The following is a 14,743-nucleotide window of genomic DNA, read 5'->3' on the forward strand; positions in this document are numbered from 1 at the left end:
GATAGAGGGAGAAATATAAATATGTTAAATGTACTACTCTCTGTCACGAAGTAGATTTAAATCCAACGTCTTTCTATTTAATCATTCATTCATTCATTCATTCCTGCTGTTGTTTTGTTTAATCTTGCTTTGCAAAAGTAGTAAAATCTTTTTTTTAAACCTAGAAATATTTTAAATAATAATAAAAAATTAAATAAACATACCCCGCCTTGGACACTGGCATTTCTCTGTTATATTTTCAGACCCTCCTGCATACTTACACGTTGCCAAAAAAGAGGACACAAGAGGAGCCCGATTTGCATGATATTTGCATCCACTAATGTATATGTGAATTTATTATTATTATCATTATCATCATCATCATTTATATACTGCCCTGTAGCCGAAGCTGTCTGGGCGGTTTACAAAAGTTAAAACTTTAAAATACGGTATACAAAGTTTAAAAACCATTTACATAAGAGCACAGAACAATATATACGGTCAACATATTTCTAAAAACAAGTTTGAACTAAACCAAAAATCCAACAATAAAACAACACAGCTCAAAACAGCACAGCTTAGAAAACAGTGTACAAAAGTCAGCGAAAGGAACAAGAGTCCTCAAAAGGGACGGCCTGCCGGAATAACAGCGTCTTTGATTCCTGCTTAAAGACCTTCAGCGAGGTCAGCGGGCGCATTTCAACCGGCAGGTCATTCCACAATGGAGGGGTGACAAAGGAAAAGGTCCTCTTGCACATGGCTGCCGATCTCGCATGAGGCAGCCGCAGCAGAGAGCCCTCAGAGGACTGGGTGGACTGGGACGTAGGGGAGAAACCATGTAAGGCTTTAAAGGTAAGAACCAGCACTTTATATTTTGCTCAGAAACAAATTGGCAGCCAGTGCAAAGATTCCAAAAATTTCTAAATTCTAAATTTAAAAGTTTAGAAATAATTATAATCCAGATAGAAATACAGTACATCTCACCATAGTGGGGGAGACTACCAGGTGACTTCTGCTGTCCAGGTGCCACCGTTGGTGGGCAACTTCGAGGCCGCCCCCTGCTCTCCCTCCTGTCAGGTAGAGCACTCCTATGGAAGTTGGGTGTGGGGAGAGTTCATGGCTGAGGAACCACCACTTCCTAAGGGCTTGTGCCGGCCAGAGCAGAAGGGGGTGGGGGCTTTTTTCCTTCCTTCCTTCCTTCCTTCCTTCCTTCCTTCCTTCCCCCCTTCCTTCCTTCCCCCCTTCCTTCCTTCCTCACCCCAAGGTGAGGACAAAGAAAAAAAACTTTTGTCCTCACCTTCCTTCTTCTTTCCCCTCACTATTAGTTTCAGTGGGAGAGAAAATAACTATGCTAGCTCCAGGGGTGACCTTTTTTCCCCATTTGGAGAATGTGTTCGGGGAATGGGAGGGATCTAAGAATGGGAATGGGATCCGATGTGTTGGAATGGGAGGGATCCAATGGAATGGAATGGAATCCAGTCTGTTGGAATGGAATAGGATCCGATGGGATGGGATGGGATCCAATGTGTTCGAATGGGAGGGATCCAATGTGTTGGGGGAATGGGAGGGATCCACCAGATCCAAGACTAGCCCCAGTCTGTCCCCAACATCCACCTTTTCTGCCTCTGTTGCCGTTGAAGCAGCAACCTGAGGTGAAGGATAAGATGGCAGTCCCTCTCATTCTGTGTAGAGAAGCTGACCAAGTTGATTCTTACTTCCACGCTGGTGACGGAAGCATCCTCCCAATGTACCTTAGGGCAGCAGGCTAGATTAGATGGTGAAGGGTAGGCCATGTGGAACACCTAGCTCTGTCCTCCTCGCCACTTCTCACCACCAGCCCCAGCATCCATTGCCTGAGGCAGCCCTCTCACTCTGCCTAATGGTAGGGCCGGCCCTGGGACATTGTAGAAGCCTGGCCTTGATTGTGCCTTAGAAGCTCAGACACCTCATGTTTTTCCTAAGAACAGTCTGAGTCTGCAATCTTTCAATTTATTAGTAATACTTTTCCCATCCAAACCACGATCAGACCTGGATTCTGCAAACCTGAGTGTGAGGCAGAGGGGGAAGTGAGGCCGCAAGCAAGAGCAAGTCTGAACAGGAAGGTCTTATAAAGGTTAGGGAGCATCACCTGATCTGCTGTGGCCTATGGGATGCAAGGGTTTTCTTGTCTGGATCTATGGTGACAGGAAAGCGTGCGTGTGATCAGTCAAAACCAGAGCCTGTAGTCTAGGGGTAGGCAACTATGGGAGGTCTGGGGGCCATTTTTGCTGCCTGGACTCTCCCCCCATGGGTTGCACCCTTCCTGTGGGTGCAGGAAAATAAACAAACAAACAAACAAACATTTTTTAATGGCATCCACAGCGGCTACAGAGTGTCCAAGGGTCAAAATTACCTTATTTTCAAGCTAAATAAATGGCAGAGCCAGTGTGGTATAATGGCTAGATTGTTGGACTGGGAGTTGGGAGACCCGGGTTCTAGTCCTCACTCAGCCATGAAGCTCACTGGGCGACTTTAGGCCAGTCACAGACTCTCAGCCCAACCTACCTCACAGGGTTGTTGTTGTGAGGATAAAATGGTGAGGATGAAGATTATGTATGCCGCCTTGGGTTCGTTAAGGAGGGGGGAAAGGCGGGATATAATTGTAATAAATAAATAATAAATAAATAAATTTGACTCTTTTGAAGCTCCATAGTGGTTACAGAGTGCTAAAAGGGTCAAATGTAGCTTGCAAGCAAGCTCATTTAACCCTTTTGGCACTCCATAGCCACTGCAGATGCCTTTTTTTCTTTTTAATTTCCCTGATTTCGCAGGATAGTGGTGGTGGTGGGGGGCTGCATGTGGCCCACGGGTCATGAATTACACCCATGCTTGCTGTAGTCTGTCTTGAGCTGCTGACCAGAAGGATATTTGGTGGGAATCCAGCAAGTGTGTCACTACCCAGCTGTGTCCAAAGGAGTGAACTGCAGAGAGACCAGCTTAAAAAAAACACCCTCATGCACTTGATAGGCCGAAGCAAGTTGAATGATACTCAATAATCCCAATAAAATCTTACAGGTTTGGCTGACTGGAAAATTGCCTTGGACAAACTGGATCTGACAATGATTTATGTGGGGAAACGTTTGCTAATAAGTTGTGATGGAACTGGATTGCAAGCCGTTTGTGGATAGAATCCCTCCAACTTTATAGAAAATTGCTGATACCAACCCTAAGCCTTTGGGAATGGGGTGGGCTGAATGTATGGCTTAATAATAATCTATATCCTGTCTTCGAACACAGACACACAGATCGTGCAGATGGATGGGGGGTTTGCCCAGGCAAGCCCAGTGGGATTTTAGCCACCGTTGCATAAATTGCTATTATTCATTATTATCTCAAAATTAAGACTATCTTCTTATTTTTTGTGCATATATGGCTGATCTTTATCTCAGTAGGGTATTTCCATCACGTGTATTATTTCTCTTTGTTCCTGGGTTTGTTTGTTTGTTTGTTTGTAGTTTTCTTTTTCTGGAGGAAAGTGTGGGTGGGGGCTTCCATTTCTCATCTGTTGTTTCAGTTTAGAAAGGGGGTGGGGAGAAGAAAGCAATACAGAGTGATGATAGTTGGTGCCTCAGGCAGAAAGGCAGTGTAGCAGAACGGCTGCCAGACAACTTGACAGAGAACGGGCTGGACGTGAATAAATGCACATACTGGCGAGATGGAATGGAATGGATGTATGAATGAGCAAAGGGATAAGTATCAATTTCAGGAGGCTGTGGCTGTGTTTTAATTGCATTTTAATACATGGATTTATGATTGTTTTAATCAAGTTTTATTTATGATTGTAAGCTGCTTTGAGTGCCACTTTTCTTGGTAGAAAGGTAAAAAAGTACAAACCAAATGAATCAAATCAATACAAATGAATACAAATCAAATCAATCAATATAATCACATACTTTACAAAAACGAGTATACTTTACTGGGGCCCAGAGACCTAGGGGACCCGGGCCACTCTGCAACCCTGTTACCATGAGGAGGAAAAAAAAACCTGAAGCTAAGATTACACCCGGGGGTATTTATGGAAACTTACTCCCCTGTCTCTATGTTCCTACTGTCCAGATCTTGTGAGATTTGCTGGAGCCAATTAGAAGCAGTGTTCGAGCAGAACAAGCAAGGTGGCTGCTTATGAATGGTCAAAAAAGAGGAAATGCATCAACCCCACCCCCAGAGGACATACATTTGCATAAAATTTGCATATCCTAATTTATATGTATAGATGCAAATTTAGAAATTACTTATCATTTAAATAGAAATACAGCGCATCTCACCATAGTGTGGAAGATGGTGACCAGGTGAGCTGTGTGCCTGCCTGCTCAGTCTGCTGTCCAGGTGCTAACGGCTGATGGGCAACAGTTCTTATGGTTCTGTCTCTTCAAACTGGAATGGGACAGGACAGCCCTTCAAACAGAAGACAGTCTTCTGGCAGCCCTTCAAATAGAGGACTGTCTTTTGTAAAAGAGGACGCATGGCCACTGTTGTATAGGTGGAAGGCATGACTGCAGTATCAGCAGGCCTCAAACACAACTGTCCTTTATTTATCGCACACAGAAGTGACCACGTAGCAGAAGCTCCAGCCACTGTTGCTACTCCCAGCTCTACAGGAGCTGCCAAGGTTCGAAACAATAACTAGGCCACAGTACCCTCCCCGCCCCTCCCCCCCGGGTACATAACAGCCACCCTAAATTCTGAACGGTGAACAGTTGCTGGCCCAGGGCCTTCTCTAGAATGGAGAGGGTGTGCTTGTGCAGTTAAACTAGGAGTTGACATGCTCTCTCAGGAACTACTAGTCCCAGAGTTCGTTGTGCATAGGCAGGAGAGAGGGGCAGCAGGTGAAGAGGACAAAGCACCATAATAATTAGATCCAATACTGGGGAGCACACCCAATATTGCCATCTTTAGGACATGGTAGAAAAACCCCAGCATGGGCCATGATTGAGAACATATGCAAATTTCATTTTTGCTTGCAAAGCATGAGCGTGCTGTGCTTGTTGCCGCGAATGCAAGCACAAGCAGGTGTCCGGCAAAAATATTCACGAATTGTGGAACATGTGCTCTTGTTCATCTCATTCCCATTCTCAGTTTGACTTGTGCAAATCCCCCCAGTAGACTGAATCAGCCCCACTTTGGTCTATGGAAGGAATTCATGCAAATTAGCAGAGATTTGCGCAAATTTCAGGAGATTTGCGCAAATCTCCCGTTCAATTGCTGTTCGATTTCCGCAAGTGTCCCGTTTGTGCAAAGTGAGCATTGAATCACGCATGAGACGAGCAGCACGATGATGTTTGGAAAAACCTAGCAATCTCGAACATCGCTCGTTCACCCATCCCTAGCCATGATGTACTTTCAGGAATGTGAAAATTATACTTTCAGAATTAAAATGCAAATATTTCTTTCATGATTCATGAGATTTTATGTATGGGCGGGGATTGTGGTATGTGTGAGGCAGGGGGCCCATGTTACAACTTTGTACTGGCCCCTCCAAAACTATGCTTAGATCCTGATAGTATGAGCGAAGACTGCCATATCATTTAAAAGAGACTTATTCAAGAGAAATGGACAGCTTGTTTCGAGGCAAAGAATGCTTTGCTAGTCTGGTTAGGAAGGGGAAATTCAGGCCATCTTATGTAAGAGAACTAGTAAACAGGCTGTGGAAAAACAGGGATCATCACAGTATAAACTCTGCAAATCAAGATCTGGAAACTGCAGAAGGTTTATTTCCGAAGCTTACACTCTGGGGATTTTTAACTTTTGTGCAGCTAAACATAAACTGCCTGTTTTGCAAAGTGAGACACTATGACATTGACGATTTGTCCTCTTGGTCCAGAAAAATTAAATCTCAGGGACTAATGAAAACCAACTGAAGAATCACATTGCATGCAGGACTTACTCTGAGCCAGGTTTAGCACCTGAACCAGTTTTTAATTATGGGGTGAAGTCCTATCAAGTGCAATTCAATGCATTTTATTGCTGCCTTTTCCTACTGAAAGAATTCCAAACTCTTAAAAAGAAGATTTAGAAAATATCACATGTCCATAGATGGGGCAAACCATCATTTGCCCCATCTATGGACATGTCATATTTTCTAAATTCATTTGTCCAGATACATACACATGAATGTAAAGTATATACGTATGTATGTATGTATGTACGTATTTGATTTATATCCCACCTTTCCATCAAAAAATGGCCCTCATGTCCAAGATTAAAACAAAAAAATTAAAACAATAATAAAAATAAATTAAAAACACAATTAAAAACATAACCATAAAATAAATAAACAGTATCAACCATTTAAAACCCTCTCCAGAAATGACCAGCTGACATGCCAAAGGACTGCCAGAATAAAAACATCTTTGCAACAGAGAGGGAGCCAACCTAGCAGGGAGTTCCAGAGCTGGGAGCATCCAACAAGAAGGCCCTCTCTCATGTCCCCACCAAAGAGGCCTCTGAAGGTGGCAGGACTGACAAAAGGCCTTCCTTGGAAGATCTTAAAACCCAAGCAGGCTTGTATGAGAGAATATGGTCTTTCAGATATCCTAGTCATATAGAGCTTTAAAGGTCATAACCCGACCTTTGAATTGTGCCCAGAAACAGACAGGTAGCCAGTGAAGCTGTTATAACATGGGAGTCACATGCTCCCTGTAACTAGCCCCAGTCAACAGTCTGGCTACAGCATTCTGGACCAGCTGGAGTTATATGTATATCTATGTGGCCTAATTCTTATTGAGGCGGTTAACATGTGTTTGGACTGTACCACTTCAGACTACAGGTGGAGATTCACATGACTGAATGCTCCTTCACACAAAATCATTCCCTGCACATAGAAAGCCAGCATGTTAGATTAAGAATACTAGCCTTGCCTTCTCCCTGCCGTGTCACTTTCATCTGTGGAACGGATTGGTTTTTGCGGAGGAGCGTTCAGTCACATGAGCCCCTGCCTGCAGTCTGAAGTGGTAGAGTCCACTTCAGTGGTAGGCCTATGCCAATATTATAAAACAGCATTGGTGCTTTATTATAGAACCCCTGGCCAGCAAATAGTTTTCCTGATGGGACGCTTGGTTTTGTATCAGCCCCTTTCTCCATGAGAAAGAAATTCCGGTATTTCTAAGAACACTTTATTCATTATTTCCAGCTCCATTTACAGCCATAACTCAGCACTCTTTTTCTTCCACTGTGCTTCCTTTTTTCCTCTCCTTTCTGGGTCCTACCAAGGACAAACGTCTCTGAAATCAAACGAATATTTAACAGGATACAACAGGTGGTGGGCCAGCTCCTATGCATCCTGAAGTGGGCTACCAGCAAGTTCTGTTGCCGCTTTTCCCACACCTCAGAAGATTCCTTCCCTAAGCTATATTGGGAAGATTTAACAAACTTTCTCAACAGAATAGTTGTGGGGGCAGGGAGAGATGCTGTTGCTGTTATTGCTGCTGTTGCTGGTTTTATTGTAGGTTTTATTGTTGTTTTTATTGCTATTTTATTGTGTCTGTGGTTTTATCGTTTTAATATTTTAACTGTTCTTATGTGTTTTATTGCTGTGAGCCACCTTGGGAGGGCTTCTGCCCTAAAAGGCAGCCAAGAATTTTAAAAAAATAAAATAAAAAACACTCTGTCTGATCTCCAGTTTGGAAACCACAAGGGCCTGAGATACATGGTTGGAAGCAGTGCCAATGCTGTGGCAGCATCTATGTGACTAGCCCTCAGTAAAGTCCATGGTTATGCAGAGTGATCTAGGTTACCACTGGGGAGACCTACCTACTTCCGCTAAAGTAGGTGTGGGAAACCTCAGGCCCAGGGGCCAAAGCCAGCCCTCCGGGGTTCTCCAGATGTGGACCCCATCTCCTTTCCCCAACGACCAATCATTTGGTGGTTTACAGCTTTTGTGTAGTCCCCCCCAGCCCATTCTAAAAGGTTGAAATGCCTCCCCTAAGGCATAGTTTTTGGCTGTAAGAGCTTTAAGCTACAGTATTCTGGTATCTTTTGTGGTTTTGGCCCCACCCTTTTTGCCTCTGGTCCTGCCCATCACTGCAGTGCGGCCCCCAAGAGCTTCTCTGATACTGAATTCAGCCTGAGGGTCGAAGGAGGTCCCCCACTCCTGAGCTCAAGGATCAAAGGGAAAAATGATAGTGCTGCTGGAAGGAGCTTTTGAACATGTTCTTTGCTTTCTAGAAAAGAAGAGGCCAAAAAAGACAAAGCTTACCAATGACTGGAGAGAACGAAGGAACGCTATTCGGCTCACAAATGAATACACCGTGGAAACGCTCGTGGTGGCGGATGCTGATATGGTCCAGTACCATGGGGCTGATGCGGCCCAAAGATTCATCCTCACTGTGATGAACATGGTAGGTGCTCACTTTGTTCCCAGAGTTGTGTCTGGATTCAAAACTAGCCTGATGTTGATGTTTGTCTTTTGCCTGTGAGGCCAACCTCTGTCTTCATTTTGATGTGTAATGGTGGAAGGATTTTTAAGAGCTTCCAACTTTCTCAGGCTGCAGCTTAAACTAGCATATGCCACAGGACCCTTTCTACACTGCAGGCAGTAGTTCCGCGAGAGCTCAGTCCTCCAGGGGAGCAGTCGAGTTCGGATTGACAGAATGGAGCTCTTGAAATACAGAGTACATCCTTGAGCTAACAATCCCACTGTGGTCCTAACAGGATGCAGTTATTAAGATGTTCTCCTATACTTGTCTAACCAAAACCCACTCCGACCAATTCATTTCTGTGCTCTTTCGCACGATACAGTTCTTTTTCAAAGAGATTAATCTTGATTTCCCCTGGGTCAGCCTTGTCTAACCCAGTGCCCTCCAGAAGTGCTGGACTACAATGCCAGCTTCAATGCTAGGAGTTGTACTGGGTTGTACCTTGGGTTAACTCTGGGTTGTTTAACACCCGAACAACCCAGAGTTTCCGGGTTTGGATTTCATGATAACAACCCAGGAATGGGGTTGTTAATTGAAAGCAGAAGTGACAGGCATGTAGGAGACAGTACACTTGTTCATTTGCTGCTGCTGGGCCCCAACAAGCCATGGTTTAAGAAATCCATGGGTTGTCATTATGTGCGAACTGAGCCAGTGTCTTCTCCTTCAGCTACCATGGCAGGATGAACAGCTGCCTCTAAAAGAAACCAGAATGTTAACTTTGGCACATGTGCCAGGATTTAAGCACATTGCTGTTGGGGAGGGGGTAGGATTTATTAATTTAGCTCCTTGCTGTAAGGCATTACATTTACTGTCAAACCGCAAAGTAAGACTTAAAATGGCTTATTAGCACACACATTGTCTTTATAGTTGTTTTAAAGTTGGGATCTGCTTAAAGCAATTTAATATCTGTTTGTCAAGAGAGAAAGCCAGCATTACAAAATATGGTAATATTTTTGCAGCTGCTGAATGAGGATATGCATTTTTTTAAAAGATGCAACTCAAAATAAAATAAAATCCCTTTCAAACAGCACAGATTGGATGATGGAGCCCCAAAGCCAAATCTCTGCTTTTAATGTATTTGTCAAGCTTTGATCCTGTGCCCTACATTATGAATGTATTATTGCATTTCTTAAATTATGCTCCAGAAGATCTTTTATGGAGAACTGTGGGTGTTTGTGCAAGACTTAGGGGTCAAGTGGGGATGGTGAGTGTTAGCTATGAAAGAATCAGGAGTTCTAAGGAATGTGATCTATATGTTTTGGAAGAATTAGATGGTGTTTCCCTCCTGGGACTGTACTACTTCAGCATGAAGACAGAGATTATAATTATTGTAAACATGCCTTGTCTCTGAAAAACAAACATGTGGGGAGGAGAGCTTTAATTTAGCTTTCTCCCTGACTTGCTAATTTTCTATATGTAGGGAGTGTTCTTTTTGCTTTTTAACATAGGTTAGCATTCCGGCTGAAATCCTACATTCATTTATCTTAATGGGTCTTACATGTAATTGGACTTACTCTTGAGTAGATATGCATAGGATTGCACTATCGAGTAGCGCTTCATCTGTATTATGAAGTGGCGCAGTCCCAGGAAGACTGTACCATATGATTTTTGGCTGTACCAAATGCATTGCTTGGCTTTGAATTGCCTGCCTGTGGGTCTTGGTAGAGCTCGGGATGTCTGTTCTGTGAGTCATGATTTTGGAAAGAGAAAATTGGGGGTTGGGGAGACGTCCTATCTTGTGCAGTCTGAGGCATTTGAAGGTGTTCTCCTGTAAAATTTGTAGGCAACCGTTGCAGGCCAGTCGAGGACAGAAATATGGGATAAGAATTACTGACTTTGCAAAGGGTAATGAGGAACAGAGTGATTGCTTTACAAAACAAACAAAAGGAAGGGTATCCTTCATTCAAACCTGATAGACAGGGGCACTTGAGAGGTAGGTGTGGGAAAAGACATTCTCAAATTATATTTGTTTGTTTGTTGTTTGATTTATATCCTGCCCCTCCCCACAAAGAGCCCAGGGCAGTGAACAACCTTTATAAAACACACCACACCGCATAAACAACATTAAAATCATGATGCTAAAATCACACATATATAATAAAAACACAATAAAACCATACAATATAATAAAACACAAAACCATCAACACCGTCAATCCAGCTTTGTAAATAATTGGTAAGAGCTCATCCACTTTCCAGTCCCCCTGCTCACCTGTCTTGTCTCCTGGAATGGCGTCAAGGGTAGGCATGGTTGGGCACCTGCCAATGGTCCACATCTTAGCAGGGGCCCACTGACAAGAGCCCCCCCCCAGTGAAGAGCTCCTCCTCTTCATCATTGCAGCCTACTTGTTTACTTGCCACTTGCTCAGGCCCAGACAATGGTGGTGGTGAGAAGGAGGAGCAGTAGATGCCATGGCCTACATGCTCACCGGCTCTCTGCCTGTCAAGCAAGCAAGTGGTCACAATGATGAGAAAGAGGATAAAGAGCAAGGGCAGCTGGTGACAATGGTAACAAAAATGTAGACTCAAAAATGTAGACTCAAATGTCTTGCCCTCAAAGACTTGGAGCTGGCACAGCAACACCAGACAGGCCGCTTAACAAGATCAGCCTCAGATGACCTTCCCTCTGTCCCATCAGCCAGGACAGCTAGACTGGTGAGGATGAGGGAGAGGGCCTTCTCTGTGGTGGCCCCCACTCTGTGGAACTCCCTCCCAAGGGCACTCAGCCATGCCCCCTCTTTAATGAGCTTCCGCCATGCATTAAAAACATGGTTGTTCAGGCAGGCATTTGCAGTGGGTTAGGGTATTTTTAGAAAGATGATGTTTTTAATGTAGAATTTTATTGTTTTAAACTGTTCTATTGTTGTACATTGCCCAGAGTGGCTGGGTGACCACCCAGATGGGAGATTAATAAATTTAATAAATAAATGAAAAATAAATAAATTTTGTCCTCTCACTCCCCTATTTTCTTTCTGACTGACTGCAACCCACCACTGCGGTCATTCACTCCTATTCCCTGCTCCCTATCACCCCATCTAGAAAGAATTCTGCAAGGCTATAGCAGCTCCTTCTCCTTTCCCTCTGAAGCTGGGAGCGGCTCTGGGGGCAATTTCCCTGGTCTGAGGAAAAATGCTACACTCAAAAGATCATAACAAAATAATCCTGGCTGGTTGTCCTGGCTTGAAAGGTTTGAGAGAGGCAGCAGGGAGAATCAGCCTATGACATTTTGCTGCCTGAGACAGGATAGCAAATGCTCTCCCAAGTCCCCGAAGTCAGGTTCAGAGTATCCAAGGGTGGGCAAGTTATTTTGACATCTGAGGCAGAAAATCCCACAAGTGCTTCTCCCTGGGATTAAAAATACAATCGTAAATCAAGTAACTAACAACTCGTTGGCCTTTCCCGTTTAACCCCTTGGTCTGTTGTCTCTTCACTGTCTAAATTAGATTGTAAACTCCTTGGGGCAGGGTTGTGCCTTTTTTGCTTACATTAATCTGTCATGCCCCATGGGCATTGATGATACATAAAATGATACATGCGTAAAAAATAAATGAACACATGAAAATAATGGATACATTATCATCATCATGATCCCATATCATATTATTTTAGCTGTCTAGGAATACAGGATTATTCGTGGTGGACAATGTTCAAAATCTTTATCCATCGTAGTTGTTGTTGTTCAGTCGTTAAGTTGTGTCCAACTCTTCGTGACCCCATGGACCATAGCATGCCAGGCCTTCCTGTCCTGCGCTCTCTCCCAGAGTGCGCTCAAGTTCATATTCATTGCATCGGTGATGCTATCTAGCCATCTCATCCTCTGCCGTCCCCTTCTCCTCTTGCCTTCAATCTTTCCCAGAATCAGGGTCTTTTCCAGTGAGACTCCATTGTAGACCAACCTATAAATGCTAGCCTGGATGTACACTGGATATGCAAGAAAAGGGACTGAATCTCTCTCAGATTTCCAAATGGTGCCCTCAGGAATAAAAATCCAACCCCCAAAATGGAGAACGGTGTATTTGAAAGAAAATTGCAATTATTTTCCCATATGATTTTGCCTCTCAGAAGCACCTGCAAGTGTAAAGACTGGGCTTAACAGGGTGATTCAGAATCCAAAAGGAAACTGCAAAGGGAAACCTAGGGATGTGCGAATTAGCAAAACTTGAGCTTGCTGAACTTCTCCAAATTCCATCTTGAAGCTCATATTGTGAGCTTTGTTTTTTTTTACTTTTTGCATGCAAATCCATCTGTATTTTTTGCATGCATTTGCAAATGCATGTATTTGCATGCAAATCCATCTGTACATTTGTATTTTTCCAAATGTATTGTACACATCAATTGTGCATATCTTTGAAAGCTACACATTCGTCTCCCATGGATTAAAGCGTATTTGTGCGGATTTTTCAAAAGTCTGCATTTTTTATGCACTTTTTTCAAATGTTCACAAGCTCTCAAACACATTGGGGGAGGTGTCTATGAATCACATTGCAAGCTCAGAAACGTACAGATTTTGACTGCAGATTGTGTCCGAATCCGTATTCGGTCCGAAAGGTAAATCCTGATCAAAAACGAACTGCAACAAATTTCTCATGCATCCCTAGGGAAACCAAACTTTATTCCAAAAGGTTAATATATAAAATTCCTTTTTAATAACATTCAAGAGATCACTGATTTCAGGTTACGGCTTGCTGCTTGAGGAGGCTTTTAAATTAATCACGTGGTTTAGCAACAGCTGCAGCAGAACTAAGAACATACATTTACAGTTACTTGTCAGCCTGTGGTCTTTCCTGAAATAGAGACAAGTCCATTTCAAAACCAAGAAGAACATATACATCTGTTTTAAAAAGTAATTATTTAGGTCAACCGAACATCAGATTATAGAGGAGAAATTCTTTTTAACATCACTGTTCCATGGTTTCGGGTAGCTGAACCTCCTGTTTCTGCAAAGGCATAGGGATTGTAAAGCCACTCTTAAATTCAAGATCGGATCTTCTATTCGGTCCCTTTCAACAGTTAAAGACGATTGAAATTTCATATGACTGAGTATTACTAATTACTAGTTGGGTTGTTGTCTTGCAAACTAAGATTCTCGGTCACTGTTTGGGGAAAATCAGGGTTTTGCTTCTGGTTGCTCGAACAAGTTACAAGCTACAGAGCAGGAATCTCAAGAGCTGAGTAGTTCCATGTAGGATTGTCCACTCTTGATTTCAAAAGCATTGGCTCTCTGAGTAGGGCTAAAGTGAATGCAGTCTGGATAGTACAAGGTGCTGAGCAATCTGACAACTTGGAAGTGGAACCAAGGCAGAAGCTGTCTTATACTGAGTTAGACCATCTAGCCCAGTATTGTCAACACTGACTGGCAGCATCTCTCCAGGGTTTCAGGCAGGTTTTTTTCCACCCCTACCTGGAGTTGCCAGGGATTGAACCAGGGACCCTCTGCATGCCTAGGAGGTGCTCTGTCACTGAGCTACGGGCTATGGGCATTTCTGTAGTCTAATGGCCTTTCATACTACCCAACAGAACAACTTTTTACTAGGCAGACCAGTAAAATCCTGGCTGCTTGGCAAACTTCCATGCAATCATCCTTTTAACCTCATCGTCCCAGGGCACGAACGCACATGATGCAGGAACTTTGTTGAAGTTCCTTGGCAAGTCTGGGTCTGCTCAGTGCAGGGCCAGCGCAAGACCTCCTTCCCAGTGGGGGCTGGTGGCTCCAGTGAAAGTGGTGCGGTGAATCTGCTCTAGGTTTCAGTCAGAACTCTAAAGGAGCTTCTTCAGAGTTCTGGCTGGTTTTGACTGAAACCCAGAGTGGATTCACTGCCCCCACTGACACTGGAGCCACCGGCCTCCACTGCTCCTGCCACCTGAGGTCTTGTCTCTCCTCACTCCCAGCCACGATGATGGCAGTAGAATGCACCCACCCCCTCCTCCTCCTCCTGTCCACCCCTTCTGCCCTTCCCCACTGCCACTACCTGTCAGGATTGCTCCTGTTGCCTTCTGAATCCTCCAATAGCCAGAATCAACACTCAGACAAAAGGGCTGCTTTCCAAGGCTTTAATCCCATTCAACCTAATGAAGCTTACAGATGCTAATTGCCTGAGACTCAGAGGAAATACAAAGGAACAGCCTACCAGGGGTTTCTAAGAGTTAGGACGTCAGTTGGTCTCTGTTTGGGGAAAAGCGGGGCAAGTCTCTGAACTTAAGGAGTAGGAGGGGAAGGTCTCCCCCTCTCTCATGGGGCCTCGGGGTGCAGCTGTTGACATTGAGCCCATCAGGTTGAGTGACTGAGCTCGGCTCCCGCAACCTCTCACTTGT

At 43.9% G+C, this 14,743-nt stretch overlaps 1 protein-coding gene across 1 annotated transcript in view; it reads left to right on the plus strand.

Annotated features, from left to right (window-relative positions):
- The window catches only part of ADAMTS17 (ADAM metallopeptidase with thrombospondin type 1 motif 17), a 269,363-nt gene that overhangs the window by 39,712 nt on the left and 214,908 nt on the right, over window positions 1-14,743 (plus strand). Inside the window, exon 4 of the mRNA XM_084816449.1 lies at window positions 8,182-8,354. Coding sequence (XP_084672575.1) covers window positions 8,182-8,354 — 173 coding nt within the window. The remainder of the gene's footprint in view (window positions 1-8,181; window positions 8,355-14,743) is intronic.

This window comes from Heloderma suspectum, chromosome 11 (assembly GCF_057233095.1).
Source record: "Heloderma suspectum isolate Gila_16-S chromosome 11, 16-S_ref, whole genome shotgun sequence".
Lineage (NCBI taxonomy): Eukaryota > Metazoa > Chordata > Lepidosauria > Squamata > Helodermatidae > Heloderma > Heloderma suspectum.